The sequence below is a fragment of the Mauremys reevesii genome, linkage group 7, assembly GCF_016161935.1.
Source record: "Mauremys reevesii isolate NIE-2019 linkage group 7, ASM1616193v1, whole genome shotgun sequence".
NCBI classification, from domain to species: domain Eukaryota; kingdom Metazoa; phylum Chordata; order Testudines; family Geoemydidae; genus Mauremys; species Mauremys reevesii.
Window position 1 is genome coordinate 64,566,452 of NC_052629.1, and position 27,168 is coordinate 64,593,619.

A 27,168-nucleotide genomic window follows, 5' to 3' on the forward strand; every position below is an offset into this window, starting at 1 on the left:
CTGGGGCCTGGAGCCGCCCCTGCCTACATGTACCACGACCACCGGGCTCCTCCCCAGCACTACACCTAAGTTTATCTAGATGTCTCAAGAGATCTGCAACCTTTGCACCAGGCAGGCAAGTCACCATGCAGTTCTCCCGGTCATCGCAAACCCAGCTATCTGTGTTTCTAATGACTGAATCGCCCAATACCTGTCTCTTCCTAATAACTGGAGTTCCTTCCCCCAGAGAGGTATCCTCAGTGTGAGAGGATACCACAACATCATCTGGAAGGAGGGTCCCAACTATGGGATCATTTCCCTCTGCTCCAGTTGAATGTTCTCCTTCCCTGAGACTTTCATCCTCTTCAACAGCACAGAGGCTGTCAGACTGGACCATTCTACTATGTCCCAGAAAGTTTCATCTATGTACCTCTCTGTCTCCCTTAGCTCCTCCAGTTCAGCCACTCTGGTCTCCAAAGCCCATACGTGGTCTCCGGGGGCCAGGAGCTCCTTGCACCAAATGCACACATACGCCACCTGCCCATAGGGCAGGTAACCATACATGCTGCATTGGGTGCAATAAACTGGATAGCCCCCAGTCTGTTGCTAGATTTCTGCGTGCATTATCTTTTTATCTATTATCTATTTGAGTGATCAAATCCAGGTGTAATGGAAGTAAGATTGGAGTCACCACTAAGAGATCAAGTAGAGTGGAGAACCAGTATTGGCATGGCCATGCCAAGTAGAATTGGGGGTAAAGCATAATAAAGCTTTACCGTCCAGGGTAGCAGGAAGGCGTCTGCGATGGAACCCAGATGGCAGCCTTGAAAGGAGAAGAAATGGTGACATTTTCTGTCATACTTGTTCACATATAGGTCTGTCTGGGAAGTCCCCCACTGCTTGAAAATGCCTCTGGCTACATCCAGGCAAACAGACCACTCGTGATGACTAAAAGAAAGACCTGCTCAGGTGATCTGCTAACTTGTTCTGCACCACTGGAAGGTAAGAGACGTCAAGGTAGACTGAATGGGCTATACAAAATTCCTATAGATGAACTGCTTCCTGAAAAAGGAGGGATGAGTGAGCTCCTCCCTTCCTGTTGAGGTAAAACATGGCTGCGGTGTTGTCTGTCAGAACAAATAGGTTTCTCCTTCTGATATGAGGCAGGAATGACTGACCGACAAGACTAACTACTCTGAGCTCTCTAATGTTGATATGAAGAGAGATCTTTGTCAATGAACAAAGACCTTGAGTTCTGAGGGGCCCCAAGTGAGCTCCCCATCCTAGCACTGACGCGTCTGAGACCAGAGTCACTGACGGTCAAGGGTGGATGAAGGCAACATCCACACAAACATTGAGAGGATCAAACCACCAATTCAGAGAAACAAGAACCTGAGAAGGAACTGTGAATACAATGTCCAGAGAAAGATGGCTTGGCAAGTACACTGAGACCAGCCAAGTCTGGAAGGGTCTGAGTTACAGTCTCGCATGTTGTACCACTCATGGGCACGAGACCATGCAGCTCAGGAGCCTTATACAGTTTTGGGCTGCTGTGATGGGATGACATTTGAGGTGTGTAACCAGGGATTGGACCGATTGGAATTGTAACTTTTGGGGAGGGGGGAACACCCTGGCCTGGATAGAGTCCAACACACACCAATAAACACTATCTTCTGTACCAGACAAAGGGTAGATTTGGCCTTGAATGCTGATCGGATGAGTCAAACACTGGACACAACCAGAGTCCTGGACCAACCCTTGACTAGTCAGTCATTCAGATAAGGGTAGGCCTGCACTCCTAATCTCCTCAGTAACACTGTCACTATGGCCATACATATTGGGAATACCCGAGTAACTGCAGACAGGCCAAATGGATGCACTGTGAACTGGTAATGTGACTACAAACCTGAGGAACCTTCTGTGCCCTCAGTACATTGAGGCATAGAAGGAAGCAGCTCTTAAATCAAGGGTGGTGTATCAGTCCCTGGGATCCAGAGAAGGAATAATTGATGCCACGGTGACCATGCAGAACTTCATCTTTTTTAAATAATTGTTAAGTTGATGCAGGTCTAAAATAGATCTGAGACCTCCCTTGGCTGTCGGGATTAGGAAATAACAGGAGAAACCCTTCCAGGCTGTGGGAGGACTCTGTTACTACCTCCATCTGTATGCTCAGATTTAAGGCTACACTCATTAACAACTCTTGGTGAGCTTTATAGTCATCTAGGGGAGGCGAGATGCCCTCGACTGAGACTGCCTTGTCAGGAGAGAAGGACAAGGAGGCCAGCACTGGTTGTGGATGCTCTTCCTTCCCTTCTTTATCTAGGAGGGCCTGTTGAACCTGTTTTTGGAGTCTGGTACTGGGCTCGGTACCACAGTCGGGAAGAGGTGTTGCCCAGTGGGAAGGTGCAGGACATCCTTCCAAAGCCACCAAATAGAAGTGCCTGGAATGTGTCCTGGAAACTAGAGGAAAACCCCACAGGTTCCAAAAGGGCCTCTAGACTGGCATAGGACCCAAGCGACCTCCTGGCCAACCACTCGATGGTGTTCCTGTGACTGGAACCATGGAAGGTTAGAAATGTCTGGAGGAGTAACAAGAGCAGCTTTGAAACTGGGAAGAGTATGACCCAATCTCTGACTCAGAAGAGAACAACTCTCATTCCAGTGGCCATGGGAGTGCAGTTCCTGACTGTGCTGGCGATCAGTGCCAAGGTGGAGAGGTCTGCAGCAAGACCAGCACTGTGGGTTTCCCCTTTGATGATATCAAAGGGCAAGCTGTCATGGGTACGCGAGACTGGTCCAGTACTATGCGTTGTAATGATCCAGCCAGTTCACCCATGTCCACCAGCACTGAAAGCGATGACTCTTTCTGTCAGCGACACCGGTTCTGACAGCAAGAGATGACTAGCAGCTACAAACACCTCTGACACGGTCAGTACCGAGAGAGTCGGTACGGTGCAGTGCTGCAGATATGGGAGCCTCTTCTGGCTCTGGACTCAAGAGTACCTGCATAGGTGCCGGCTTCTGAGGTACCAAGGCAGAGGAGTGCTTGGGTTTAGAGTGCAATTTACTCTGATCCCCATGCCTGGCAGACTTCTGTAGTAAGATGAGGCCCTGAAACAAACTTTTGTGTCAGAGGCCCAGTCTGAGGCCTGAACCAAAGTACTTCTAGGCATTGCTAAGCAAAAGCTGGGCTGTGAGCCAGAGGTAGGCCTCACTCACAGAAGTTGGCGAGAAGAGGGTTATTAGAAGCAGGTGCATTCACATATAAGTGCTAATAAGAGGAACTTGTGTCAAGATGGCACCTGGACAGCCCGATACAAGGATATTCCATAGATATAACAAAGAACAGGCAGATGCATCTTAAAGACAGGACAGCATGATGGATAGATCTGTTTGTCTGAAACAACATGATCAAAGGGGGAGACAGCACCCTAATGAGCCAAGGGGCTGTACCTCAATACATCAATAGGGATGGGTAATCTGTCCTGTAACTGTATAAAAGTAGGTCCCAGAGTGCGCATCTTTGTCTGGTCTAGGGGGCAGTGGAAAGTCCCGCCATTGACTGAGCCGGTCCATTGCCAGAGGGCACAAATTCGTTGTATGTCTTGTAGAGTCTACGGGAAACTATTACTGTGCTTCGTTTGACAATAAACCTGGCTCGGGTTCCTTCGTACCTTACTAGAGTCTGTGGTCTTTGGGGGTTCTCTTGGGGTTTGCTGTGTCAGCTATCTGCACAGAGCACACAGAGGGAAAACACATGCAGCCGACTGTTATCATCGAACAAGAGCAGAGCACCACACCAGTAGCTACTGACAACAACTTCATTGCTGTGGATTGCCCCCTTTCGGCAGTCTGCTTTTTATGCCTCTTCCTAGGCACTAGGGTTGGTGCCAGGACTCTGACATGGTAGGATGCCAAAGCACTCTGTGCTGATTCTGACTGGCTGGCTCAGATGGAGGTCTTGGTGCCTCCTCCATGAGCAGACTTTATCTGGGCTTCCTGATCTTTTTTTTGTTTGAGGCTTAAAGTCCTTGCAAATTTGGCAAAGGTCCCAGTATGAGCTTCCCCAAGGCACTTCAAGCAACTTGACTGTGGGTTGCTCAAGGGCATAGACTTATTGTAGGAAACGCAGGGCTTGAAGCACAGTGACCAAGGCATCCCTTGGCACCAGGGATTGATGGAAAAACAGATAAACCCAGAAAATATAACTGACTGACTAAACACTAGTAATTTTACTACTAGTGACTAATTATTTACAATATATAAAGAATAAAATCAACTGTGAGAACTTGCAAATGCAAGAATAGTTCCAGAGACCATCACGGTTGGCAAAACGAAGCTGAGAGGGCACGGGGTTGGCTAAGTGCTTTTTACCGATGCTAGTGGTATGCTGAGTCTGTAACCATTCTGTATCTCACAAGGAACTGCACTGAACAGCTGCTGTGTGGAACTGGCCCTTACCCAGCAGACCCACTCCATGTGTGTATGGAGAGGCAGATCTGCTGACTTTAGTGACCAAAGTAAGCATTCAGTGCTTTTTATCTGTTGACTGGGCTGGCTCTATAGGTGTAAGATTGACAGAAAGCTGGATTCTCTTCCTTTCCTCTAGCATCAGAACTGTGTACTAAGTTCCAGTCAGTTACAGCTACGCAAACCCACTGAAGACAACAGAGCTGCATGGCTGTCACTGGAAGCTTGCAGTGCTTCAACCTCTATGAATGATAACCATCCCTGAGAAGAAAAAAGCTCAGCCTGACTGTCAGAGACTTGGCTGAGCTTGTAGTGCTAGCAGTTAGAAAAATATTTTTTTTCTCTTGTAACCTGAGCACATTTGATCTGAATTCACTAAAGGCATTTCTAAGGGCATAATAGACATGGAATCTTGAGGGGCCATTTCTCAGAATGAAGCCGCTCTTTGGGGAATGTTTTGGATGTATTTATTTACACAAACTTTTAAGTTCACACTTAAAAGGAGCCTGGCTGGTTAGTTTAAAGAACACTTATTCCCTCCTTGTTACCAAACAGAAACAGCACACGCTGCTGGCTGGATGATTGTGAAGTACCTCTATGGCTTTTTCAGTGCAATAGAAGAAAGGTAGAAAGAAGACAAACTGGACTTTCAAGGTGCTGTCTGGAAGGAAGAATTAGCCAGTTAAGAACAAGTATATAAATACTCTGAAAAGTGGGTGTCTTACTTTATTAGTTAGCTGCTTCTTCACAACCTCCTCGGCACGCTCCTGCTCTGTTGGTGGGCCCAACATCGTGCCGTGCTCTAATGTAAGCCGGCCCATTTCATTATTCAGCTTCATGCTTTGGGTAAATCTCTGTGGGAAGAGTAGATGATAAAACATTGTAAATGGTAAGCCACATTTCTATAGTTAAAATGAAGCATAAGAACTGGTTTTAATTCAGGCAGGACTTTAGAGCTTCAATAGTTCACAAAAGCTTTCTTCCATAGCAGTGGGGTAAATGCGATCAAATCCTGGTTAAGGCAGTGATGAATCTGGTGTCTCCCACCAGACCTCCCATTGCTTCACTGCCCATACATCACTAAAACACAACATCATTTTGCATGAGACACCAGTGCTGGCAGAAACAACTGTATTACAGGTCAGGATTGAGGTGCATTAGGGGTGCCCACGACTGAACAGTAAAGGGTGCTGCAGATCAGTACAGTGGTGCTCTGGTAGAGTTTGAGGGAAGAGGACAGAAAGGAAGAGCCTGGGGTGCTGAGAGTTAGAGCAGAGATGCAATGACAGAGATATACAGGGAACTTGCACAATGCATACCTGAATATTCCTGACTACCAAATCCTGTTCTAACCACTGGGTTAGAAGGCTGGGTTAAGAATGGGACTAGAAGAAGGCTGGGAACAAACAGGTGCAGGAACTACTGAAGCTGTGGGTGAATGCTTTGAGCAGCCATTGAATGCTGCTGGGCTTAACAGCCAGTCTGCTGACTCTTCCAACCAATCAGGCATAGATGACAAATCTGAGAAACTGTCCCAGACTGAGGTGTCAATAGAGAAGACTGTGGAACAAACTGATAAATTAAACAGTAATAAGCCACAAGGACCAGATGGAATTCACCCAAGAGTTCTAAAAGGATTCAAATATGAAATGGCAGAAATACTAACGGGTATGTAACCCATCATTTAAGTCAGGTCCTGTACCAGATAACTGGAGGATAGCTAATGTAACACCAATGTTTAAAAAAGGCTCTAGCGGCAATCCTGACAACTACAGGCTGGTAAGCCTAACTGCAGTACAAGGCAAACTGGTTGAAACTATAGAAAAGAATAAAATGATCAGGCACACAGATGAACTCGATATGCTGGGGAAGTGTCAACACAGCCTTTGCAAAGGGAAATCATGCCTCACCGATCTATTAGAATTCTATGAGGATGCCAACAAATGTGGACAAGGATGATCCAGTGGATATAGTGTACTTGGCGTTTCAGAAAACCTTTGACAAGATCCCTCAGCAAAGGATCTTAAGCAAAATAAGCAGTCATGGGATAAGAAGGAAGGACTTCTCATTGATCAGTAACTGGTTAAAAGACAGGAGACAAAAGATGGGAATAACTGGTCAGTTTTCAAAAAGGAAAGAGGTAAATGATCTATACTGGGACCAGTGCTGTTCAACATATTCATAAAATGATCTGGAAAAAAGGGTAAACAGTGAGGTGGCAAAGTTTGCAGATGATACTAAACTAGTCAAGATAATTAAGTCCAAAGCAGAATGTGAAGAGTTATAAAAGGGTCTCACAAAACTGGGTAACTAGGCAACAAAATAGCAGATGAAATTCAGTGTTGATAAATGTAAAGTAATGCACATAGAGAAATATAATCTCATCTATACATACCAAACGATGGGGTCTAAATCAGCTGTTACCACTCCAGAGAGAGATCCTGGAGTCATTGTGGTTAGTCAATGTGCATCAGCAGACCAAAAAGCCAACAGAATGTTATGAACCATTAGAAAGGGATAGGAACAAAACAGTAAATAGCACAATGCCACTATATAAATCCATGGTACGACCATGCCTTGAATACTGCATGCAGTTCTGGCTGCCCCATCTCAAAAAAGATCTATTAGAATTGGAAAAGGTATAGAGAAAGGCAACAAAAATGGATTGGTGGTATTGAACAGCTTCCATATGAGGAGAGGTTAAAAAGACTATTCAGCTTAGAAGAGAGACAACTGAAGGGGGTATTACAGAGGTCAATAAAATCATGAATGATGTGAAGAAAATGAATAAGGAAGTGTTATTTACCCCTTCACAGAACACATAAACAAGGGGGGTCATCCAATGAAATCAACAGGCATCAGGTTTCAAACAAACAAAAGGAAGTACTTGTTCACACAATATAGAGTCCACCAGTGGAACTCGTAGCCATGGAACAATGTGAAGGTCAAAAATAGAAGTGGGTTCAAAAAATAATTAGTTAAGTTCATGGAGGATAGGTCCATCGATGGCTAGTAGCCAAGATGGCCAGGGATGCAACCTCATGCTCTGGATGTCCCTAAGTATCTGACTGCCAGAAGATGGGACTAGATGACAGGGGATGGTTCACTCAGTAATTGCCCTGTTCTGTTCATTTCCTCTGAAGCATTTGGTAGTGGCCACTTGCGGAAGACACGATATTGGACTAAATGGACCATTGATCTAACTCAGTATGGCCATTTTTATATTCTTAACAAGCACTACGAGTCAATTCTCATCAGTAATAAACTCTATCAATATTCTTGGAACAACAAACTCAAACTTTCCCTAGGATGTTTCAGTCATCATCTTCTTGCCAAAGCAGCTGTCAGAATAGTAAAAAGAAAGCTGAAGAGGCTGCTCACAGGAACAGGAGAGGCCAGTGAAAGAAGCAAAGTATTTCAGAGGGAGGAGAGAGGGGCAAGTCAAAAGAAATGGCACTGCGAGAAGAGGGAAGTGGCATTTTGAGCAGCTGCAAGCCCTGTGGTGAGTGCTGGGAGGCCCCATACCTGCATACAGTTTGTGAACATGACACAAACAGACATCAGCTTGGAAAAGATCTTCAGCAGCTCAGGATTTGTTAGCATGCAGTCCTTTAGACAGTTATCCAGAAAGCTCGTATGGTGGCTCAGGACATCATCAATATTGGAAGCCTGTTACAGGAAAACACAACAATAAACAACACATCAACCAATTCCTTACACTAGCCTGCTACCAGAGATTTAAAATATCATTAGTGATGTGAAATAAATTAATGGAAAAAGAAAAAGTAAAATTACTATGAGATATTGAGAAGATCATAGTGCTTAAAATGTAAGGTTAAACTCAGACCGGAAATACATTATGGGAACAAAATGAGATTGAGATACTGTTTCTGTAGGGTTTTACAAGTTTTTAGTCATCTCAACTGATATGGCTTCAAGTTTTAACAAGTTTACATTCAGATAACACTCTACACTGACTCAAGATGTGCAGAGATTAAGAACACAAATTGAGTCACGAGAAGGGTATTATAGCAAATACATCTAAGACATCTGCTTACACTTCTCAGAGCCAACAAGGGTCAAAAGCACAACCTTTCCCAGAACTAGAATGGAATAGGGATAAACTCCATTCCCCAATGAGTCAGAGATGTTGGTTCTTATGCCAAGGGGTTCCTTTTCCATTTCAGAGCTCTTTTTTATGACAGTCTGCTTGACGAAAACGAGGAGAGATTGGCACAACGCAGAACATCAGCCTGAAAGGGGCTGCTGTTTCCTGTAATTTCTAAATCTCAGTGATCCTAATTCATGGAATACCAGGTAGGGAAAAACTCACCCAAACAGTCCCAAAGTGTGATTAAGAGCTAGTTCTGTGCTCCAAACATGTAGTGCAATATATGCCTTATTGAAATCAATGGAAGTTTTCCCCAGATGCTTGGGGAGGTCTAAACCCTTGCTGACAATTCCCTTACAAGACTGTATCATGCCTTTAATAGCAAATTAGTGATTAGGATGATTCTGTTTCATAACTGACTGTCATAACAAACAAAAGCAATGTATATGTCACCCAACCTTCCTGACCAAAAGTCTAGTCCTCTGGACCCTCAGGGAGATTGGAGTGAACATACAAAAGAATTCAGAGTGATCATTAGTCATAGTCACAGTTAGAGTCAGCCAAAACTCTGCATCAATGATTCCTGGGTATGTCTAAAACCTTTGCATCCCAGTGCTCTGGGACCATTCTCCCCTCATGCAAAGGAGTTGCAATCTTTCTTCTGTTCCTGTTATTTTCTTCTCTCTTGGTAGATAGGATCCAGCCACTGCTGGCACCATGTCACATGGTGGTGTAAGCAGACGCTGGAGCACAGAGAAAAGTGTGGTTCTAAGAGAGGAAAAGCCTTTATTAATAATAAAGCTGGGAAGTGAAGAAGAGGAGTCAGCACTACTGTGGTGTGGTGAGACCAACAATTTTAGCCCTGTAAGTGTCTGCCTGCACAGGAACAGCCTCTGGAGGAATAAATTTTGGAAAGAAAAAGAGCTACTTTTGTGGGTCTCCCACATCCAAAAGTGTGTGTTGCAAACTCTTCTGCAGGAGTTAACTATTCTCTTAGCAGGTGCTGGTGCACAAACACATACAAAAATCAAACTAGCATTGTAAACTTCAATCACTGGAACAGCCACATGCCAAGGGACAACAATGCTAGTGAGAGTCACTCCAATCTAGACTACTAAGAAGGCAATAAAATAATGGGGAGTAAGACAAGTGTCCTTCTGGAAAACTCTTGTCTGGATCCAATATCTTCCCTTAGCTGCCCCTCCTTAAGTCTCTTTCCTTTCTAGGCAGAAGCATTGTCAGGCTTCTGATGTAATCACCACAGGAATAGCACTTATAGAATTCCCAACAATGTCTTCTGGCGCAGTAAGTGTGGGGAACACAGTAACTGTTTTCCAGAGAACAGTACATTTAAATATTTACTTTAAGTAACTGAAATCTGATTTTTTCTTAAACAAAAAGGGATAAGAGTAAAGTTCAGTGATGTGGGACTCTTGTCCAACAGGCCACAGGTCAAACCACTAAACTCACCGATTTCAAGTTTTTCTCAAGGATATGCCATGTAGGTTCCATCACTTCAAACATCATATAATACTGGATATTCTGTACAAAATTCAGCATCCGCTGTCGTAGTGTGAAAGCACCAGCAAACCTGAAAGAGGCAACAAGCAGCAAAACTCAGAGATGGCAACCATAACTGGGAATTGACTTTAGACAGGCAGGTGAAGCACAACTGAAGACAACCACCCAGAAGACAGGAAATAAAATGTTTACTCACCTTCTTGTAACTTGTTCTTCGAGATGCGTTGCTCACATCTGTTCCAATTACGTGCGTGCACGCCGCCTGCACAGTTCGCCAGAAGATTTTTCCCCTTAGCAGCATCCATTGGATTGGCTCTGGAACCCCCTGGAGTCGTGCCTTCATGGCACCACATATAGGGCCCTGCCAACTCGCTGCCTCTCCAGTTCCTTCTTGCCAGATACTCCGACAGAAGGGAAGGCAGGTGGATTTGGAACGGATATGAGCAACACATCTCTAAGAACAACAGTTATGAGAAGGTGAGTTCTTCTTCGAGTGCTTGCTCATATAGATTACAATTAGATGACTCCCAAGCCTTACCTAGGAGGTGGGGTCGGAGTTTATGGAATTGCTGATTAAATCACAGCCCAGTCGAACACTGCATCATCCCTGGCATGCTGGCTGATTGCGTAATGTCAAGTGAAGGTGTGGACCAAAGACCACGTAGCCACTCTACATATCTCCTGGATCAGTACCAGGGCCAGGAAGTCCGACGAAGATGCCTGAGCTCTGGTGGAACGTGCAGTCAAAGTGGGGGCAGGGACCTTTGCAAGATCATAGCAAACCCCAATACGGGATGTGATCCATGAGGATATCCTTTGTGTGGACACTGGGAGGCCTTTCATCCTGTCAGCTACCGCAACAAATAGCTGGTTTGACTTGCAGAACGGCTTAGTTTGTTCAACATAAAAGGCCAATGCATGCTGCACATCCAAGGAATGGAGGCTCTGCTCATGGCTATTGATACGGGATTTCAGGAAAAAGACCAGAAGGAATATGTCTTGATTGGCATGGAAATTCGAGACCACCTTCAGGAGGAACACCAGGTGAGGTCGCAGTTGCACCTTATCGTTGTAAGAAATGGTATATAGGGGGTGGGATGTGAGAGCCTTGAGCTTGGACACCCTTCTGGTTGATGTTATTGCAACAAAAAGGCCATCTTGTAGGAAAGGCAGAGAAGTGAACAGGTCGCTAGGGGCTCGAACGGGGGCCCCATCAGCCTCGAGAGTACCTAGTTAAGGTCCCATGTGGGAGGTGGGCTGCTGAATATGAGGATATAATCTGTCCAACCCCTTGAGGAACCGCTGCACCATTTCATTAGTAAAGATGGTGCATCCATGCTCTCCTGGGTGAAAAGCTGAGATGGCAGCCAGGTGAACCTTTATCGAGGAGTGAGACAAGTCCTGCTGTTTCAGCTTTAGGAGTTAGTCCAAGATAAAGGTGACCGATGATTGTGTTGGAGGGATATGACTCTGTGAGCACCAAATTGCAAATCTCTTCCACTTGGCTAGGTAAATCGCTCTAGTTGAAGGTTTTCTGCTACCCAGAAGAACCTTTCTAATGGGGTCTGAGCATGTGAGCTGTAGCAGGTTCAACCACGCAGCTTCCAAGAAAGGGGATAGAGGATATCATATTGCCTCTATATAAATCCATGGTATGCCCACATCTTGAATACTGCGTGCAGATGTGGTTACCCCATCTCAAAAAAGATATACTGGAATTGGAAAAGGTTCAGTAAAGGGCAACAAAAATGATTAGGCCTATGGAACGGCTTCTGTATGAGGAGAGATTAATATGACTGGGACTTTTCAGCTTGGAAAAGAGATGACTAAGGGGGAATATGATAGAGGTCTACAAAATCATGACTGGTGTGGAGAAAGTAAATAAGGAAGTGTTATTTACTCCTTCGCATAACACAAGAGCCAAGGGTCACCAAATTAAATTAGTAGACAGCAGGTTTAAAACAAACAAAAGGAAGTATTTCTTGACACAACGCACAGTCAACCTGTGGAACTCTTTGCCAGAGGATGTTGTGAAGGCCAAGACTATAATAGGGTTCAAAAAAGAACTAGATAAATTCATGGAGTATAGGTCCATCAATGGTAATTAGCCAGAATGGGCAGTGATGGCATCCCGAGCCTCTGTTTGCCAAAAGCTGGGAATGGGTGACAGGGAATGGATCACTTGATGATTACTTGTTCTGTTCATTCTCTCTGGGGCACCTGGCATTGGCCACTGTCGGAAGACAGGATACTGGGCTAGATGGAACTTTGGTCTGACCCAGTATGGCTGTTCTTATGTTAATTCAAAAACTCTTCAGAGGTGTATGCTTCGATATAATTGTTAAAGAAGTCTTTACAAAATTATGAATAAGACAGGGCTGGGACTACAGCATGGTTACCCAGACAGTCTACATTTCCCAGCCTGCCTTGCTCGCCTGCTTCCAAGAAAGAGAGACTGGCTAGGATCATCAGGGGCTACCATGATTTTCCTCACACTGAGGATGAAGGAAGATTCTAGTCCACCCTGTTCATGGAACTCCAACCATGGAACCAACTGCATGTGCTCATTCATGAATTTCAGAGTGCCTCCCTGAGACCATTTCTGTTCCCTGAGAGCGATCACTAACCATTACACCTGCAAACCTAAGATAAGGCAGTACAGCCAAGGAGAGATCTCATTCATTTTAAGGCCTAGAGACCATTACAAGGATACTTTCAGAGAAGGAGAATTACAAGGTATTTTAATTAAATTTCCCTTTTCTAAAGATTCTGAGTTGTCCATCTGATTTTTGGGAAGAGGTTACACATACCCTTGAGGAATCTGTTTGCTGTCGAATGAGTGAATACTGAATATCCGTCTATCTTCTGACAAAAACCTGTTATGGCCGCAAGAAGCCTGAGGCAATTTCGCACTGTCACAGTGGGATAAACCTTCAGATCTAAAGCAATGGCTAGCATAGTCTAAAATGGTGTCCCTAGCCTCTGTTTGCCAGAGGCTGGGAATGAGTGACAGGGGATAGATCACTTGATGATTACCTGTTCTGTTCATTCCCGCTGGGGCACCTGGCACTGGCCACTGTCAGAAGACAGGATACTGGGTTAGATGGACCTTTGGTCTGACCCAATAGAGTCATTCTTATGTACCTGGGGAAGGAAGGCCTTGCTTTTGGAGAGTCCAAGACTGCTCCTATGAACTCTATTTTTGTACAGGAGACAGGACTGACTTCTCTGTCCTGCTGATGCCTCGCGTGTCAAAGGTGGATTGGATCACAATCATACTGGACTGCACCTGAGTGTTGGACCATCCTCTCACCAACCAGTCATCCAGGTGGGGAAACACCTGAATTCCTGATTTTCTGAGGAAAGGAGCCACTGCTACTATACACTTTTGTATTGCCATATGGAAATGTGAATCTTTTAAGTTGAGTGCAGAATTCCAGTCTCCAGGACCAAGGGAGGGGATAATGGAAGCCAGCATGGTTATGCAAAACTTTATCCTTTTTAAATGTTTGTTGAGGTGTCACAGGTCTAGTATGGGTCTGAGGCCTCATTTTGCTTTTGGGATCAGGAAATAGAGGGAATAAGACCCCTTCCCTCTGTGCAACTGCGGATCCTCCTCTATGGCTCCCAACTGTAGGAGGCACTGCCCCTCCCAAAGGAGAACTTCCTCATGAGAGTGGTCCCTGAAGACGGATAGGGAAGGAAGTGGGAAGGGGGGGGAGAGAAATGAACTAAAGGGTGTATCCCAATTCCACCGTGCTTCAGACCCACTGGTCTGTGGTGAGGCAAGAACAAATACTCGGGTAGTGTGATAGCTAGTTGGTAAACAGAGGAGTAGGAGAGGCTGGTACTATGGAAACTGGTAGGCTGTCTTTGATAAACACAAAGTGTTTGCTTTGCACTCCCAGATTGCCAAAATGAACTAGCAGCTTCTGAAGAAGGGGGAGGTCTTCCCCTGTATCCTCTGCTCTTCTTTCTCACTAGGTCCTAGTGGCAAGGTGTGAAAGTAAAATAGCAGTGTGGCTGCTGAGGACAAAACTGCTTTTTATTTGGTATATATGTGCCCAAAGATCTGAGTGTTGACCTGGAGTCTTTCAGACTATGTGGCTTGTCATGTCATCTGCTTGGAGAAAAAGGGATGACCCTTCAAAGGGAAAGTCTGTTGGACCTCTTGAGGGAGACCTAATGACTGGAGCCATGAACATCTGTGCATTGAAATGGCCAACACCATGCCCTAGCAGCAGAGTCAGCCGCATCCAACCCCGCCTGAAATGAGGTTCTAGCCAATAACTTTCCCTCATTCAGCAACCGAGAAATTCCTGTCTTGCATCCTTTGGCAATATGTCTATACATTTTAATATATTGTCCCAGAAGTTGAAGTCATAGTGCCCCAGCAATGCCAGCTGGTTAGTGATCCTGAACTGCAGGCCAGCTTTCTGCCAAACAGGTTGAGTGTTTTAGCATACTTTGATTTCAGGGTAGACACCTATTGCCCTGTCATCTTTCTTATTGGGGGCTAAGACCACCAGGGACCTCAGTGGGGGTGGGTACACTTTACTAATACTTTACTAGCACTAAATTCTCTTTAAAGAAGAATGACCAATAACAAGGTCTGAATTAATCAGCAGGCTTTCTATCAGATGCTGAAATGCTGCTTAAAACAACTGCAGTTTGCTCTTCGCCTGGCAAAAGCATGTACAATGACTTAGCGAAAGGACCAGAACAAGGGACATTTAAAATGTGTAACCACTAAGAGGAAGAAAAAACTTCACAATGCTCCAGTGGGAGTAAAAAAGCCATACCACTTAGCTGAATGTAGTGAGTACTCCTTAGCAGCCTTATTGCTGATCCAAACATTGCACAACTGTCTCTCCACGTGCTTGCAATAGAACATGTGTCTGAAAAGCATCTGGTATCTGGTTAAAGCTTTCCTGGAAATAGAACACAGGAAGAACGAAGATAATAAAGATTAAACCCCATTCTAATTAGCAGACAAGATAAGGTTGCTCTATACACCACACATAATACAAAACCACCAAAGCAAGGAAATAAAAAGCTAAGGCATCTAACATGACATACATTTTACTCCTCCACCCAGAGATGCACTACTCACCACTAAAGCAACCACAATCATAACTGCCCCAGTAGTGATGCCAGTCTTCCAGCACCCCTTCCTCAAACTCCCCAACACCTTGAACAGCCAGTCAGCCACACACCCCCAAACCCCCCCCCCCACACACACACCTGACTGTTCTGCACAGTTCTGAAAAAAAACACACTCATCCCCGTCTGGGGAAGGAGTGCTGGAAGGCTGTCAGATGCCAAAGCATGCAGCAGTGCACCAACTACACTAAAAACTAGTGCTAATGCTTCTACTTTTCACCAAGATTTTTAAGAGAAAAAGGAGAAAGACGTGGCCAAGGACCAGGCTCTGGACACAGTGACAGTTCCTCTACTTGCTGTCAATGCATTAAAAGGGGGAACAGAGGTGGGTGGGACTGGCACTTCTGTTAATATCTTTGGACACCAAATGTTCAGTGCCACAAAGAGGCCCTTGTGCCCCACCCAATAGATGCAGCTTTTTGCAGAGGATTATGCTGCAGCTTAAGTGGAATTTTCAAACTATCGTAACTTGGTCAAATAAAAACCAATTTTCACCACATCACTTAAGGCATTTCTCAATGACAATGGTTTGCCCATACCACCCCTCCATTTTGTTTCAAGAACTACTACAGAAGTGCCTTTTTTTAAAAATAATGAGGGAAATGTATTTCCCCAACTCTTCTCTCATTCAAAGAATGGCTGATCCATTTGCTCAAACTCTAAAACAAGAATTCACCTTCAAGCAGAGACCTAACTTGGAATATATCTGCCTGAAAGGCAACCATGTCAGAAAGTTATGAGTGACTACAACAGGGGGCGGTGAGAGTTAGACTGGAAATGCATAGGCAATCTTAAGTTATAAAATATGTTGCTAGCATTTCCAGATAAGTTTTATGTTTTTATATAGTTTAAAATAGAAGCCTGAAATTCTAAAGACACCTCAGGTATTTTGGTCATATAACCAATAATTTGGCAGTGTTTTAATACAGATAAAGTCATGGTCTAAGGATCTAACAGGCATAGCAATGGAAGTAAATGACCTCAGTGCTGCCCCTTTACGTATCACTAACCTAGGGAGTTTACATCTTCCAAGAAAGAGACATTCTGTTGTTTTGTCTTGCTTTTTTAACTACTGTATGAGTTCTGTGCAGAAGTAGGTTTGCAGTTTTCCTTTGTGGCCTAATACTTTACCTGTTTATAATGAGTGACAGAGGCCATTTGACAATGTAATCAAAAGAAAATGCTTCTAGGCCACTGAGAGTGAGCTCTGTGGGATCAGCATTGATAATGGCCTTTTCCTGTTTCGTTTCAATGGCCAGAACTCTCAAGAGCTGTGTAATAAGATCATGGGGCATCAGGTCAATCTGTAAAGAAACAAAGAGCAGGAGAAAGATGTTGCTGGACATTTTCTATTATTGTTTAGCTACAGACGTGTGGCAAGAGGACTGGCCTGAATGCACTGTATGGAATGTTGTTAGATTCATTCTCAAGTTAAGTAATAGCGACTGGTACAGTATCCATCATGCTGTTGATGAGCTAATCAGCAGTGTCAGCTCTGGTGACATTAGAGCATGAACAGACAGAAGAATGGTCAATTTGATGTTTTGTGGAGAGATCATTACCTTCAAGAGAGCTAAACAAGGGCCAGCAAAGATCCATCTCTGCTGAATGTCAGTTACTACTGGACAGCTAGACCTGAACAAAGGTTCAAGAAGTTCTTGGGACTTTCATGCTAAAGTTTCTGAACATAATAGATAGACAGACGCTACTAATTGACTCAAACACTTCATTTTATTATTTTGGGCTATGCAGTTCAGAGCTAGAAATAAAAGTGGAAGTATGCACTCAGCAATACTGAGTCCACCTCATCCTTTCAGCACAGGAGTCAATAATGAAGCAGGAATGGAAGTGGAAAGGAGAGTATCCTGAGACAGCTGAAGAGGGCTTTTTCTTCCATCTATATTTTCTAGGATTCTTTGCTTTGCTTTTACAATTTTCTTTAAAGCATATGGATTTTTCTAGGACATGGATGGGCCTCACTGCTCTATTTCAGATTATTTTCTCCTTATATGGACTCTTACCTTTAAATCATCTTTAAATGGGTCTGTGTTGGCAGTGCTCATTCTCAAGGCTAATTCAAGCAAAGCTTCTAATCTAGTAGGTATAATGTCATCTACCGGCTTTTTCAGTTCCTCTTCTGTTAGATCCATGAAGTGAACAAAGAAATCTCCTTGGTCCATTAGGAAGTAGTGCTTTATAGACCTACTCAACAAAATGCAAATACAAAAAAGAAGAGAGTTAGAAAGTAAGTTAAGTTTCAGAGTGTTAGTCTGTATCAGCAAAAAGAACTGGAGTACTTGTGGCACCTTAGATACTAACAAATTTATTTGGGCATAAGCTTTCATGGGCTAAAACCCACTTCATCAGATACACGCAGTGGAAAATACATTAAGAAGATATAGATATATATATACACACACATACACAACATGAAAAAATGGGAGTTGCCATACCAACTCTGAGACTAATCAATTAAGGTGGGCTATTATCAACAGGAGAAAAAAACCTTTTGTAGTGATAATCAAGATGGCCCATTTCAAACAGTTGACAAGAAGGTGTGAGTAACAACAGAGGAAAAATTAGCATAGGGAAATAGCTTTTAGTTTGTGAAATGACCCATCCACCCCCAGTCTTTATTCAAGCCTAATTTAATGGTGTCCAGTTTGCAAATTAATTCCAATTCTGCAGTTTCTCGTTGGAGTCTGTTTTTGATATTTTTTTGTTGAAGAATTGCAACTTTGAGGTCTGTAATTGAGTGTTCAGGGAGGCTGAAGTAGTCTCTGACTGGTTTCTGAATATTATAATTCTTGATGTCTGACTTGTGGCCACTTATTATTTTGCATAGAGACTGTCTGCGTAGAGATTGGCCAATGTATATGGCAGAGGAGCATTGCTGGCACATGATGGTATTTATCACATTGGTTGATGTGCACGTGAACAAGCCCCTGATAGTGTAGCTGATGTAATTAGGTCCTATGATGGTGTCCCTTGAATAGATATGTGGACAGAGTTGGCAACGGGCTTTGTTGCAAGGAAAGGTTCCTGGGTTAGTGTTTTTGTTGTGTGGTTGCTGGTGAGTATTTGCTTCAGGTTGGGGGGTTGTCTGTAAGCAAGGACTGGCCTGTCTCCCAAGATCTGTGAGAGTGAGGGACTGTCCTTCAGGATAGGTTGTAGATTCTTGATGATGTGCTGGAGAGGTTTTAGTTGGGGGCTAAAGGTGATGGCTAGTGGCTTTCTGTATCTTTCTTGGCCTGTCCTGTAGTAGGTGACTTCTGGGTACTCTTCTGGCTCTGTCAATCTGTTTCTTCACTTCAGCAGGTGGGTATTGTAGTTTTAAGAATGCTTGATAGAGATCTTGTAGGTGTTTGTCTCTGTCTGAGGGATTGGAGCAAATGCGGTTGTATCTTAGATCTTGGCTGTAGACAATGGATCATGCGATGTGGTCTGGATGAAAGCTGGAGGCATGTAGGTAAGTATAGCGGTCAGTAGGTTTCCGGTATAGGGTGGTGTTTATGTGACCATCGCTTATGAGCACTGTAGTGTCTAGGGAGTGGATTTCTTGTGTGGACTGGTCCAGGCTGAGGTTGATGGTGGGATAGAAATTGTTGAAATCATGGTGGAATTCCTCAAGGGCTTCTTTTCCACGGGTCCAGATGATGAAGATGTCATCAATGTAGCACAAGCAGAGTAGAGGCATTAGGGGACAAGAGCTGAGGAAGCATTGTTCTAAGTCAGCCATAAAAATGTTGGCATACTGTGAGGCCATGGAGTACCCATAGCAGTGCCACTGACTTGAAGGTCTATATTGTCCCCAAATCTGAAACAGTTGTGGGTGAAGACAAAGTCACTAAGTTCAGCCACCAGGTTTGCTGTGACATTATCAGGGATACTGTTCCTGACAGCTAAGTAAGTTAACTATCTGTAATGCTAAATGTAGAAAAAAAGGAGCAAAAGCCATCAGCTCTCAGCCAGTATGCAGACTCTCATGTAGAGGATGCATTTTCCTGTGATTGGACATACAACTAGAACTATTATGTCTTCCTTTTTCCCCACCCTCTAATCCAGGTGTTTGTGTGTTCAGATTTTTTATTAAACATGTGCCCCATTCCTGGGCAAATCACTACAAAGCATCCTGCACTGCAGGATGATCCTGCACTGGCCCTGAGGAATACATTGGATGATTTAATACGTCTATGATTCTGAGAATTCCAACTGAGATACATTTTTGACCTAATACTTGACAGAACCATTTGTTTTTCACATTAAACTCATAAATCTAGTTTGCTTTATTTTTACAGATCAGAATTTCTATTGGAACTGCAATGATGTAATGGTAACATGGCACGGAAAAAACCCAAAAGGTGAAAAGATCATTACTTCACTATTTAAATACAAACATTAATATACATTTAGGAAATAAATCAAACCTCAAATGAGCCACAAGTTCTTTTTCCTCCATTAGGAAATCCAGAAGAACCTTGCTAGCATAGTTATAAGCTTTTTCTATTTGTTCCACATATGCTCGCTCTTTCAATGTGTAGATGACCTCTTTAGCCTCAGGGCAGGTAACATCACAACCACATTCTCGAACAACATTTAAATATTTCCCTAAAAGAAAAAAGTGGCAGCTGCTGTTTAGTCTGACTAATATTAATGCAATTAATTTTCACTCTCTCGAACAGGTAGACATTTAGGCCAAAACTTTCAAATATAAGGGTATAATTTTCAAAAATGTCTCTGTGGTTTAGAAGTCAAGAGGACTCAAGCACTTTTAAAAATTTTACCCTAGGTATCTAAAATTAGACTCCTAAAACCACACATAGGCACTCAGAACTGGCTTGATATCCAGAAATGCTGAGCAACCTTAGCTCTCAATGAAGTCAATGGGAGCTGCAGATACTCAAAACCTTTGAAAATCAGGGATTATATCTTAGAAATGCCCAGCACCTAGCAACTTCTCACTGAGAACAATAGGAACTGATGGGGTGTTGGAGGCTTGTGAAAAACTGGATTACTGATTTAGGCACATAAATGAAGAACAAAGATCTTTTGAAACTCAGGATTGTTGTGGGTGTTGTGCCCTTCTGAAAGTCAGGACTCAGGCTACATGTGAGGATTTCAAAGCAGTTTACAAAGACTCACAACCCACTTTTGTGAGGTAAATATGGATTATAGGGCTGTCAATTAATCGAAGTAACTCACGTGATTAACTAAAAAAATTAATTGCAATTTAAAAAATTAATCGTGATTAATCACAGTTTGAATAGCACTGTTAAATAACAGAATTCCAATTTAAATTTATTAAATATTTTGGATGTTTTTCTACATTTTCAAATATTTTATCATAGAATCATAGAGTATCAGGGTTGGAAGGGAACTCAGGAGGTCATCTACTCCAACCCCCTGCTCAAAGCAGGACCAATTCCCAACTAAATCATCCCAGCCAGGGCTTTGTCAAGCCTGACCTTAAAAACCTCTAAGGAAGGAGATTCCACCACCTCCCTAGGTAACCCATTCCAGTGCTTCACCACCCTCCTAGTGAAAAAGTTTTTCCTAATATCCAACCTAAACCTCCCACACTGCAACTTGAGACCATTACTCCTTGTTCTGCCATCTACTATCACTGAGAACAGTCTAGATCCATCCTCTTTGGAACCCCCTTTCAGGTAGTTGAAAGCAGCTATCAAATCCCCCCTCATTCTTCTCTTCTGCAGACTAAACAATCCCAGTTCCCTCAGCCTCTCCTCATAAGTCATGTGCTCCAGACCCCTAATCATTTTTGTTGCCCTCCGCTGGACTCATTCCAATTTTTCCACATCCTTCTTGTAGTGTGGGGCCCAAAACTGGACACAGTATTCCAGATGAGGCCTCACCAACGTCAAACAGAGGGGAATGATCACGTCCCTCGATCTGCTGGCAATGCCCCTACTTATACAGCCCAAAATGACATTAGCCTTCTTGGCAACAAGGGCACACTGTTGACTCATATCCAGTTTCTCGTCCACTGTAACCCCTAGGTCCTTTTCTGCAGAACTGCTTCCTAGGCTTTAAGAGTGAATGGGATTCTTCCGTCCTAAGTGCAGGACTCTGCACTTGTCCTTGTTGAACCTCATCAGGTTTCTTTTGGCCCAATCCTCTAATTTGTCTAGGTCCCTCTGTAGCCTATCCCTACCCTCCAGCAAATCTACCAATCCTCTCAGTTTAGTGTCATCTGCAAACTTGCTGAGAGTGCAATCCACGCCATCCTCCAGATCATTAATGAAGATATTGAACAAAACCGGCCCCAGGACCGACCCTTGGGGCACTCCGCTTGAAACCGGCTGCCAACTAGACATGGAGCCGTTGATCACTACCCGTTGAGCCCGACGATCTAGCCAGCTTTCTATCCACCTTACAGTCCATTCATCCAGCCCATACTTCTTTAACTTGCTGGCAAGAATACTGTGGGAGACTGTATCAAAAGCTTTGCTAAAGTCAAGGAATAGCACATCCACTGCTTTCCCCTCATCCACAGACCCAGTTATCTCCTCATAGAAGGCAATTAGGTTAGTCAGGCATGACCTGCCCTTGGTGAATCCATGCTGACTTTTCCTGATCACTTTCCTCTCCTCTAAGTGCTTCAGAATTGATTTCTTGAGGACCTGCTCCATGATTTTTTCAGGGACTGAGGTGAGGCTGACTGGCCTGTAGTTCCCCAGATCCTCCTCCTTCCCTTTTTTAAAGATGGGCACTACATTAGCCTTTTACCAGCTATCTGAGACCTCCCCTGATCACCATGAGTTTTCAAAGATAATGGACAATGGCTCTGCAATCACATCCGCCAACTCCTTTAGCACTCTCGGATGCAGCGCATCCGGCCCCATGGACTTGTGCTCATCCAGTTTTTCTAAATAGTCCCGAACCACTTCTTTCTCCACAGAAGGCTGGTCACCTTCTCCCCATATTGTGCTGCCCAGTGCTGCAGTCTGGGAGGTGACCTTGTTTGTGAAGACAGAGGCAAAAAAATCATTGAGTACATTAGCTTTTTCCACATCCTCTGTCACTAGGTTGCCTCCCTCATTCAGTAAGGGGCCCACACTTTCCTTGACTTTCTTCTTGTTGTTAATAGTAACAAGCAGGGTTTCTTCAGGTATGTTAGCATCTCTTGCTAGCTGCAACTCCAAGTGTGACTTGGCATTCCTGATTTCACTCCTGCATGCCTGAGCAATATTTTTATACCCCTCCCTGGTCAGTTGGCCAATCTTCCACTTCTTGTAAGTTTATTTTTTGCGTTTAAGATCAGCAAGGATTTCACTGTTAAGCCAAGCTGGTCGCCTGCCATATTTACTATTCTTTCTGCACACCGAGATAGTTTTTTCCTGCAACCTCAATAAGGGTTCTTTAAAATACAGCCAGCTCTCCTGGACTCCGTTGCCCCTCATGTTATTCCCCCAGGGGATCCTGCTCATCAGTTCCCTGAGGGAGTCAAAGTCTGCTTTTCTGAAGTCAACAATTTCAATTTACAACACAGAATACAGAGTGTATAGTGTTCACTTATTATTATTACAAATATTTGCACTGTAAAAATTATAAAAAATAGTATTTTTCAATTTGCCTCATACAAGTACTGTAGCGCAATCTCTTTATCGTGAAAGTGCAACTTACAAATGTAGATTTTTGTTGTTACATATCTGCTCTCAAAAACAAAAAGTAAAACTTTAGAGCCTACAAGTCCATTCAGACCTACTTCTTGTTCAACCAATCACTAAGACAAACAAGTTTGTTTACATTTACGGGAGATAATGCTGCCCGCTTCTTATTTACGTCACCTGAAATTAAGAACAGGTGTTCTCATGGCACTGTTGTAGCCAGCATTGCTAGGTATTTACATGCCAGGTATGCTAAAAATTTGTATGCCCCTTCATGCTTTGACCACCATTCCAGAGGACGTTTCCATGCCGATGAGGCTCGTTAAAAAAATAATGCATTAATTAAATTTGTGACTGAACTCCTTGGAGGAGAACTGTACATCTTCTGCTCAGTTTTACCTGCATACTGCCATATATTTCATGTAATAGTCTCGGATGATGACTCTGTACATGTTCATTTTAAGAACACTCTCCCTGCAGATTTGACAAAATGTAAAGAAGGTACCAATGTGAGATTTCTAAAAGTAGTTACAGCACTCAACCTAAGGTTTAAAAATCTGAAGTGCCTTCCAAAATCTGAGAGCATGTTTTCAGAAGTCATAAAAGAGCAACAGTCCAATGTAGAAACTACAGAACTGGAACCACCAAAAAAGAAAATCAATTTTTTGATGGGAGCATCTGATTCAGATGATGAAAATGAATGTGTGTCAGTCCGCACTGCTTTGGATTGTTATCGAGCAGAACCTATCATCAGCATGGATGCATGTCCTCTGGAATGGTGGCTGAAACATGAAGGGACATATGAATCTTTAGCACATCTGGCATGTAATATCTTGCAACGCTGGCTACAATAGTGCCATGCGAACGCCTGTTCTCACTTTCAGGTGACATTGTAAACAAGCAGTGGGCAGCATTATCGCCTGCAAATATAAACAAATTTCTTTGTCTGAACAACTGGCTGAACAGAAAGTAGGACTGACTGGACTTATAGGTTCCAAAAGTTTTACATTGTTTTATTTTTTGAGTGCAGTTATTTTTTGTACATAATTCTACATTTGTAAGTTCAACTTTTATGATAAAGAGATTGCACTTTCATGATAAAGAGATTGTATTTGTTTTAAGTGAATTGAAAAATACTATTTTGTTTTCTTTTTTCCAGTGAAGATATTTGTAATAAAAAACTAAATATAAAGTGAGCACTGTACACTTTGTATTCTGTATTGAAATTGAAATCAATATATTTAAAAATGTAGAAAACATCCAAAATATTTAAATAAATGGCATTCTATTATTGAGAGCGATTAATCGTGTGATTAATTTTTTTTAATTGCTTGACAGCCCTAATAGATTATCACTACTGTTTTACAGACAAGGAAACTGAGGCACAGTGAAGGGAAATGACATAGCCAAGAACAGAACTCAACACTCCCTGGTTCCAATCCTGTGTCTTAACCATTAGTTGATCCTTTTTCTCTAGAAGGAATGTGCCAAGGCATACTGTAGTCTTCCCATAATAAAAAATGCTGATTAATAGCCCCAAATCATACACTGACAATGTGAAACAGAAAAGTTGATGTGATTACTGACGTTCATTATTGTGGCAAGTTGCCAGCACTATTATGATAGGTCCCATGCTTTCTTCTCTTGTGGGAGGTTTCAGGGTGCTGTTTCTCACCCCTGATTTGTGGTATCAACTGTCCCACTAGTGTCCCAGAGAAGGGGAGTGGAGAGGGAGGGACCCGGGCCCACCCTCTACTCTGGGTCCCAACCCAGTGGCCCTAGGGATAGCGGCAGACCACTTGAACTAGCGATACTTTCCCCTGCGCCACTTCCCTCTTCGGCCCTCTAGCTTGTGGGGGCTTCCTAACCTCTCTCCGCTTTGGCCAAGTTTCTCTCAACCCCTTGTCTCTGTGGAGTCCCTCTGCTCTGCACAAGCAGGGTTTTCCTTTACCTAGGGTCTTGGTCTTCTGGCCCGCCACAGCACTTCTCCAAACTGCCCTCTGTTCCAACACTAAACCACTCTGCTTCAGCTCCTTTCTCCCTGTCTGATTGAAGCAGGGTTTTTTTTAATCAGGTGACCGGCTTCAGGTGCTCTAATTGGCTTCAGGTGCTCTAATTAATCTATAGCAACCTCTCTTCCTTCTAGAGGGAATAAGGCTCTCATCATCCTGGGCTTACATATCTCCCCTTGATCACTGTCCTGTTGCCCTCTGGCCATGCTGTATCACATTATGCACATCTGTGCATCTCAAGTGCAATTTAAAATGTTAATGTCATTTAGTGCAATTATAAGTTGAATAGTAGAAGAATTTATAGCAACCAATCACTTTCATCCTGTGTTGTCACTGTACATCTTAGACACGTCTATACATTCAGAGTCACAGTCACTTACTTACCTGTGCTAAGTATCTTGTCAGCCATTTTCTGAAGGAATGATGGAATTTGTTGCTGAACAACAGTATATCTTTGATCCCAATATTTGTCATTATAATCCTCTTGTATCTTCTCCTTCTGCAACTCGTGTTCTTCCACCATGAACTCACTGTGCAATTAAAGCAGGTTTTTTAGATACAATAAGTACAAACAAGTTTACTATTTAACTTGACCTCAAACTAGTAATGTGATCTATCAGAAATGGGAATCCACAAGACTTCTGGCTCCTGGAATATTTCCTAATAAATGTTTCATGAGCACTGGGGTCTTGATGATTGGTATTCAGTTGTGGCAACAGAAATGGCAATATTGTGAGTCTCAGTATTGACCTGTAGCCTTCACCACTGGGGAATGTAAATAAGTGAAGCCATATATAAAGCACCATTTGTAATTATGGAATTTTAGAACACCTCTACCAGGGCTAAGCACAATTAAATTACAGTGGAATAAACTAAGAAATTAGCATTAATTTTAGTGAAATATGTACATTCCCACCACAAGAAAACATGTTTCTCTCTTGAAAATAAAATATCTAAACAATCAATATGAACTATAATTTTTCTAGTATTCTAAAAATGTTATCCAATCATTAAACACACAATGAAAATATTCCATGATCTGTTGCATTGCAAAAAATGCATCAATAAAAAGCTTAATTCCACAAAAACCGGGATATTTCACATTTTAGTTCCCAGAGTAACTGTAACTCAAACTGTTGATAACCTGTCCTGTTAAATAATCCTGTTAATGGATATAGTGAGGTGGAATGGCCTCCCTCCAAACTTGAGAGCAACGGAGCACTACACTCTCCCTGGTGGAAAGAGACAAACCTGCTCCGCCCCCCTCACCGGAAGTACCAGGGCGGGGCAGGACATATAAAGGGAGGGCTCTGCAGCTCAGTTGAGCGGGACACATGGAAAGAGGCAGATGTCTCCAGTCCACTGCAGAACTCTGGAGCTGAAACTGCACTGTGCAGCACCCTGCCCCCAGAGGAGACCAACCCTGGACAGGCATTGCCAGGACCCCTGGACTAGGGTAGGAAACAACCCAGGGAAACCAGATTTTGTCTGGTTTTGTTGCTGGAGCACAAGTCAGTGGGTTTTGGTGGGATCCCCAGTGACCTAGTGGCAGAAACATCTGCCACTGTTAGGACTCTGGGCTGAGACCTGGTGGAGTAGGGTGGGGCCTAGTCACCCCTAGGCTAGAAGGCCTGTGCATTCTTTGTGGCTTGCCCCAACCAGGAGACTGAGGCCAGACTGTATTTGCTGGCTGCTCTAGCCAGGAGGCTTAGCCAAAAGTCTGCTCCATGTTCTTTCTCACCCAGAGGGCCAGAGCCCCAGACTGTATGTTTGCTGGTTGCCCTAGCCAGGAAGCTTAAGCTAAAGTCTGCCCCCTTTCTCTGCCCCAAGAGTCCTAGACTGTTGAGTGCTGTCTGCCTTAGCCCGGAGACTTAGGCTAAAGCAGGGGTCTCAAACATGTGGCCCGCGGGCCGAGGTTATTTTCTGCAGCCCGCAAGCTCCTTGTGCCCCCCCCCGCCCTCTCCCAGCATTCACCTAGAGCGGCTCTGGCCCGACACGCACCAGGGACAGGGCAGGCTCCCTGCCTGCCTACCCTGCCACCACGCCGCTCCGGGAAGCGTACAGAACCTGGGGGAGGAGAGGTGCAGGAGTGTGTGTTGATGTTGCTTCAGGCACCACCCCCAGCCAATGGGAGATGCTGGGGGCGGTGCCTGAAGAGAAAGTTACTCACCTTGCAGTAACTGAGGTTCTTCGAGATGGGTGTCCCTGTGGGTGCTCCACTCTAGGTGACGGTGCGTCCCGGTGCTGTCGATCGGAGATTTTCGGTAGCAGTGCCTGGTTG

The 27,168-nt window shown here is 43.7% G+C and overlaps 1 protein-coding gene across 5 annotated transcripts in view; it reads right to left on the bottom strand.

The window, feature by feature from the left end:
* TUBGCP2 (tubulin gamma complex associated protein 2) overlaps positions 1 to 27,168 on the bottom strand; it is a 77,728-nt gene that overhangs the window by 11,082 nt on the left and 39,478 nt on the right. For all 5 annotated transcript variants that reach the window (XM_039547094.1, XM_039547092.1, XM_039547091.1 and 2 more), the window contains exons 9-16: positions 25,272 to 25,417; positions 19,675 to 19,855; positions 17,269 to 17,449; positions 16,379 to 16,551; positions 14,887 to 15,015; positions 10,034 to 10,154; positions 7,978 to 8,121; positions 5,178 to 5,306 (exon numbers count right to left, since the gene is read on the bottom strand). In XM_039547094.1, the coding sequence (XP_039403028.1) occupies positions 5,178 to 5,306; positions 7,978 to 8,121; positions 10,034 to 10,154; positions 14,887 to 15,015; positions 16,379 to 16,551; positions 17,269 to 17,449; positions 19,675 to 19,855; positions 25,272 to 25,417 (1,204 nt within the window). The remainder of the gene's footprint in view (positions 1 to 5,177; positions 5,307 to 7,977; positions 8,122 to 10,033; positions 10,155 to 14,886; positions 15,016 to 16,378; positions 16,552 to 17,268; positions 17,450 to 19,674; positions 19,856 to 25,271; positions 25,418 to 27,168) is intronic.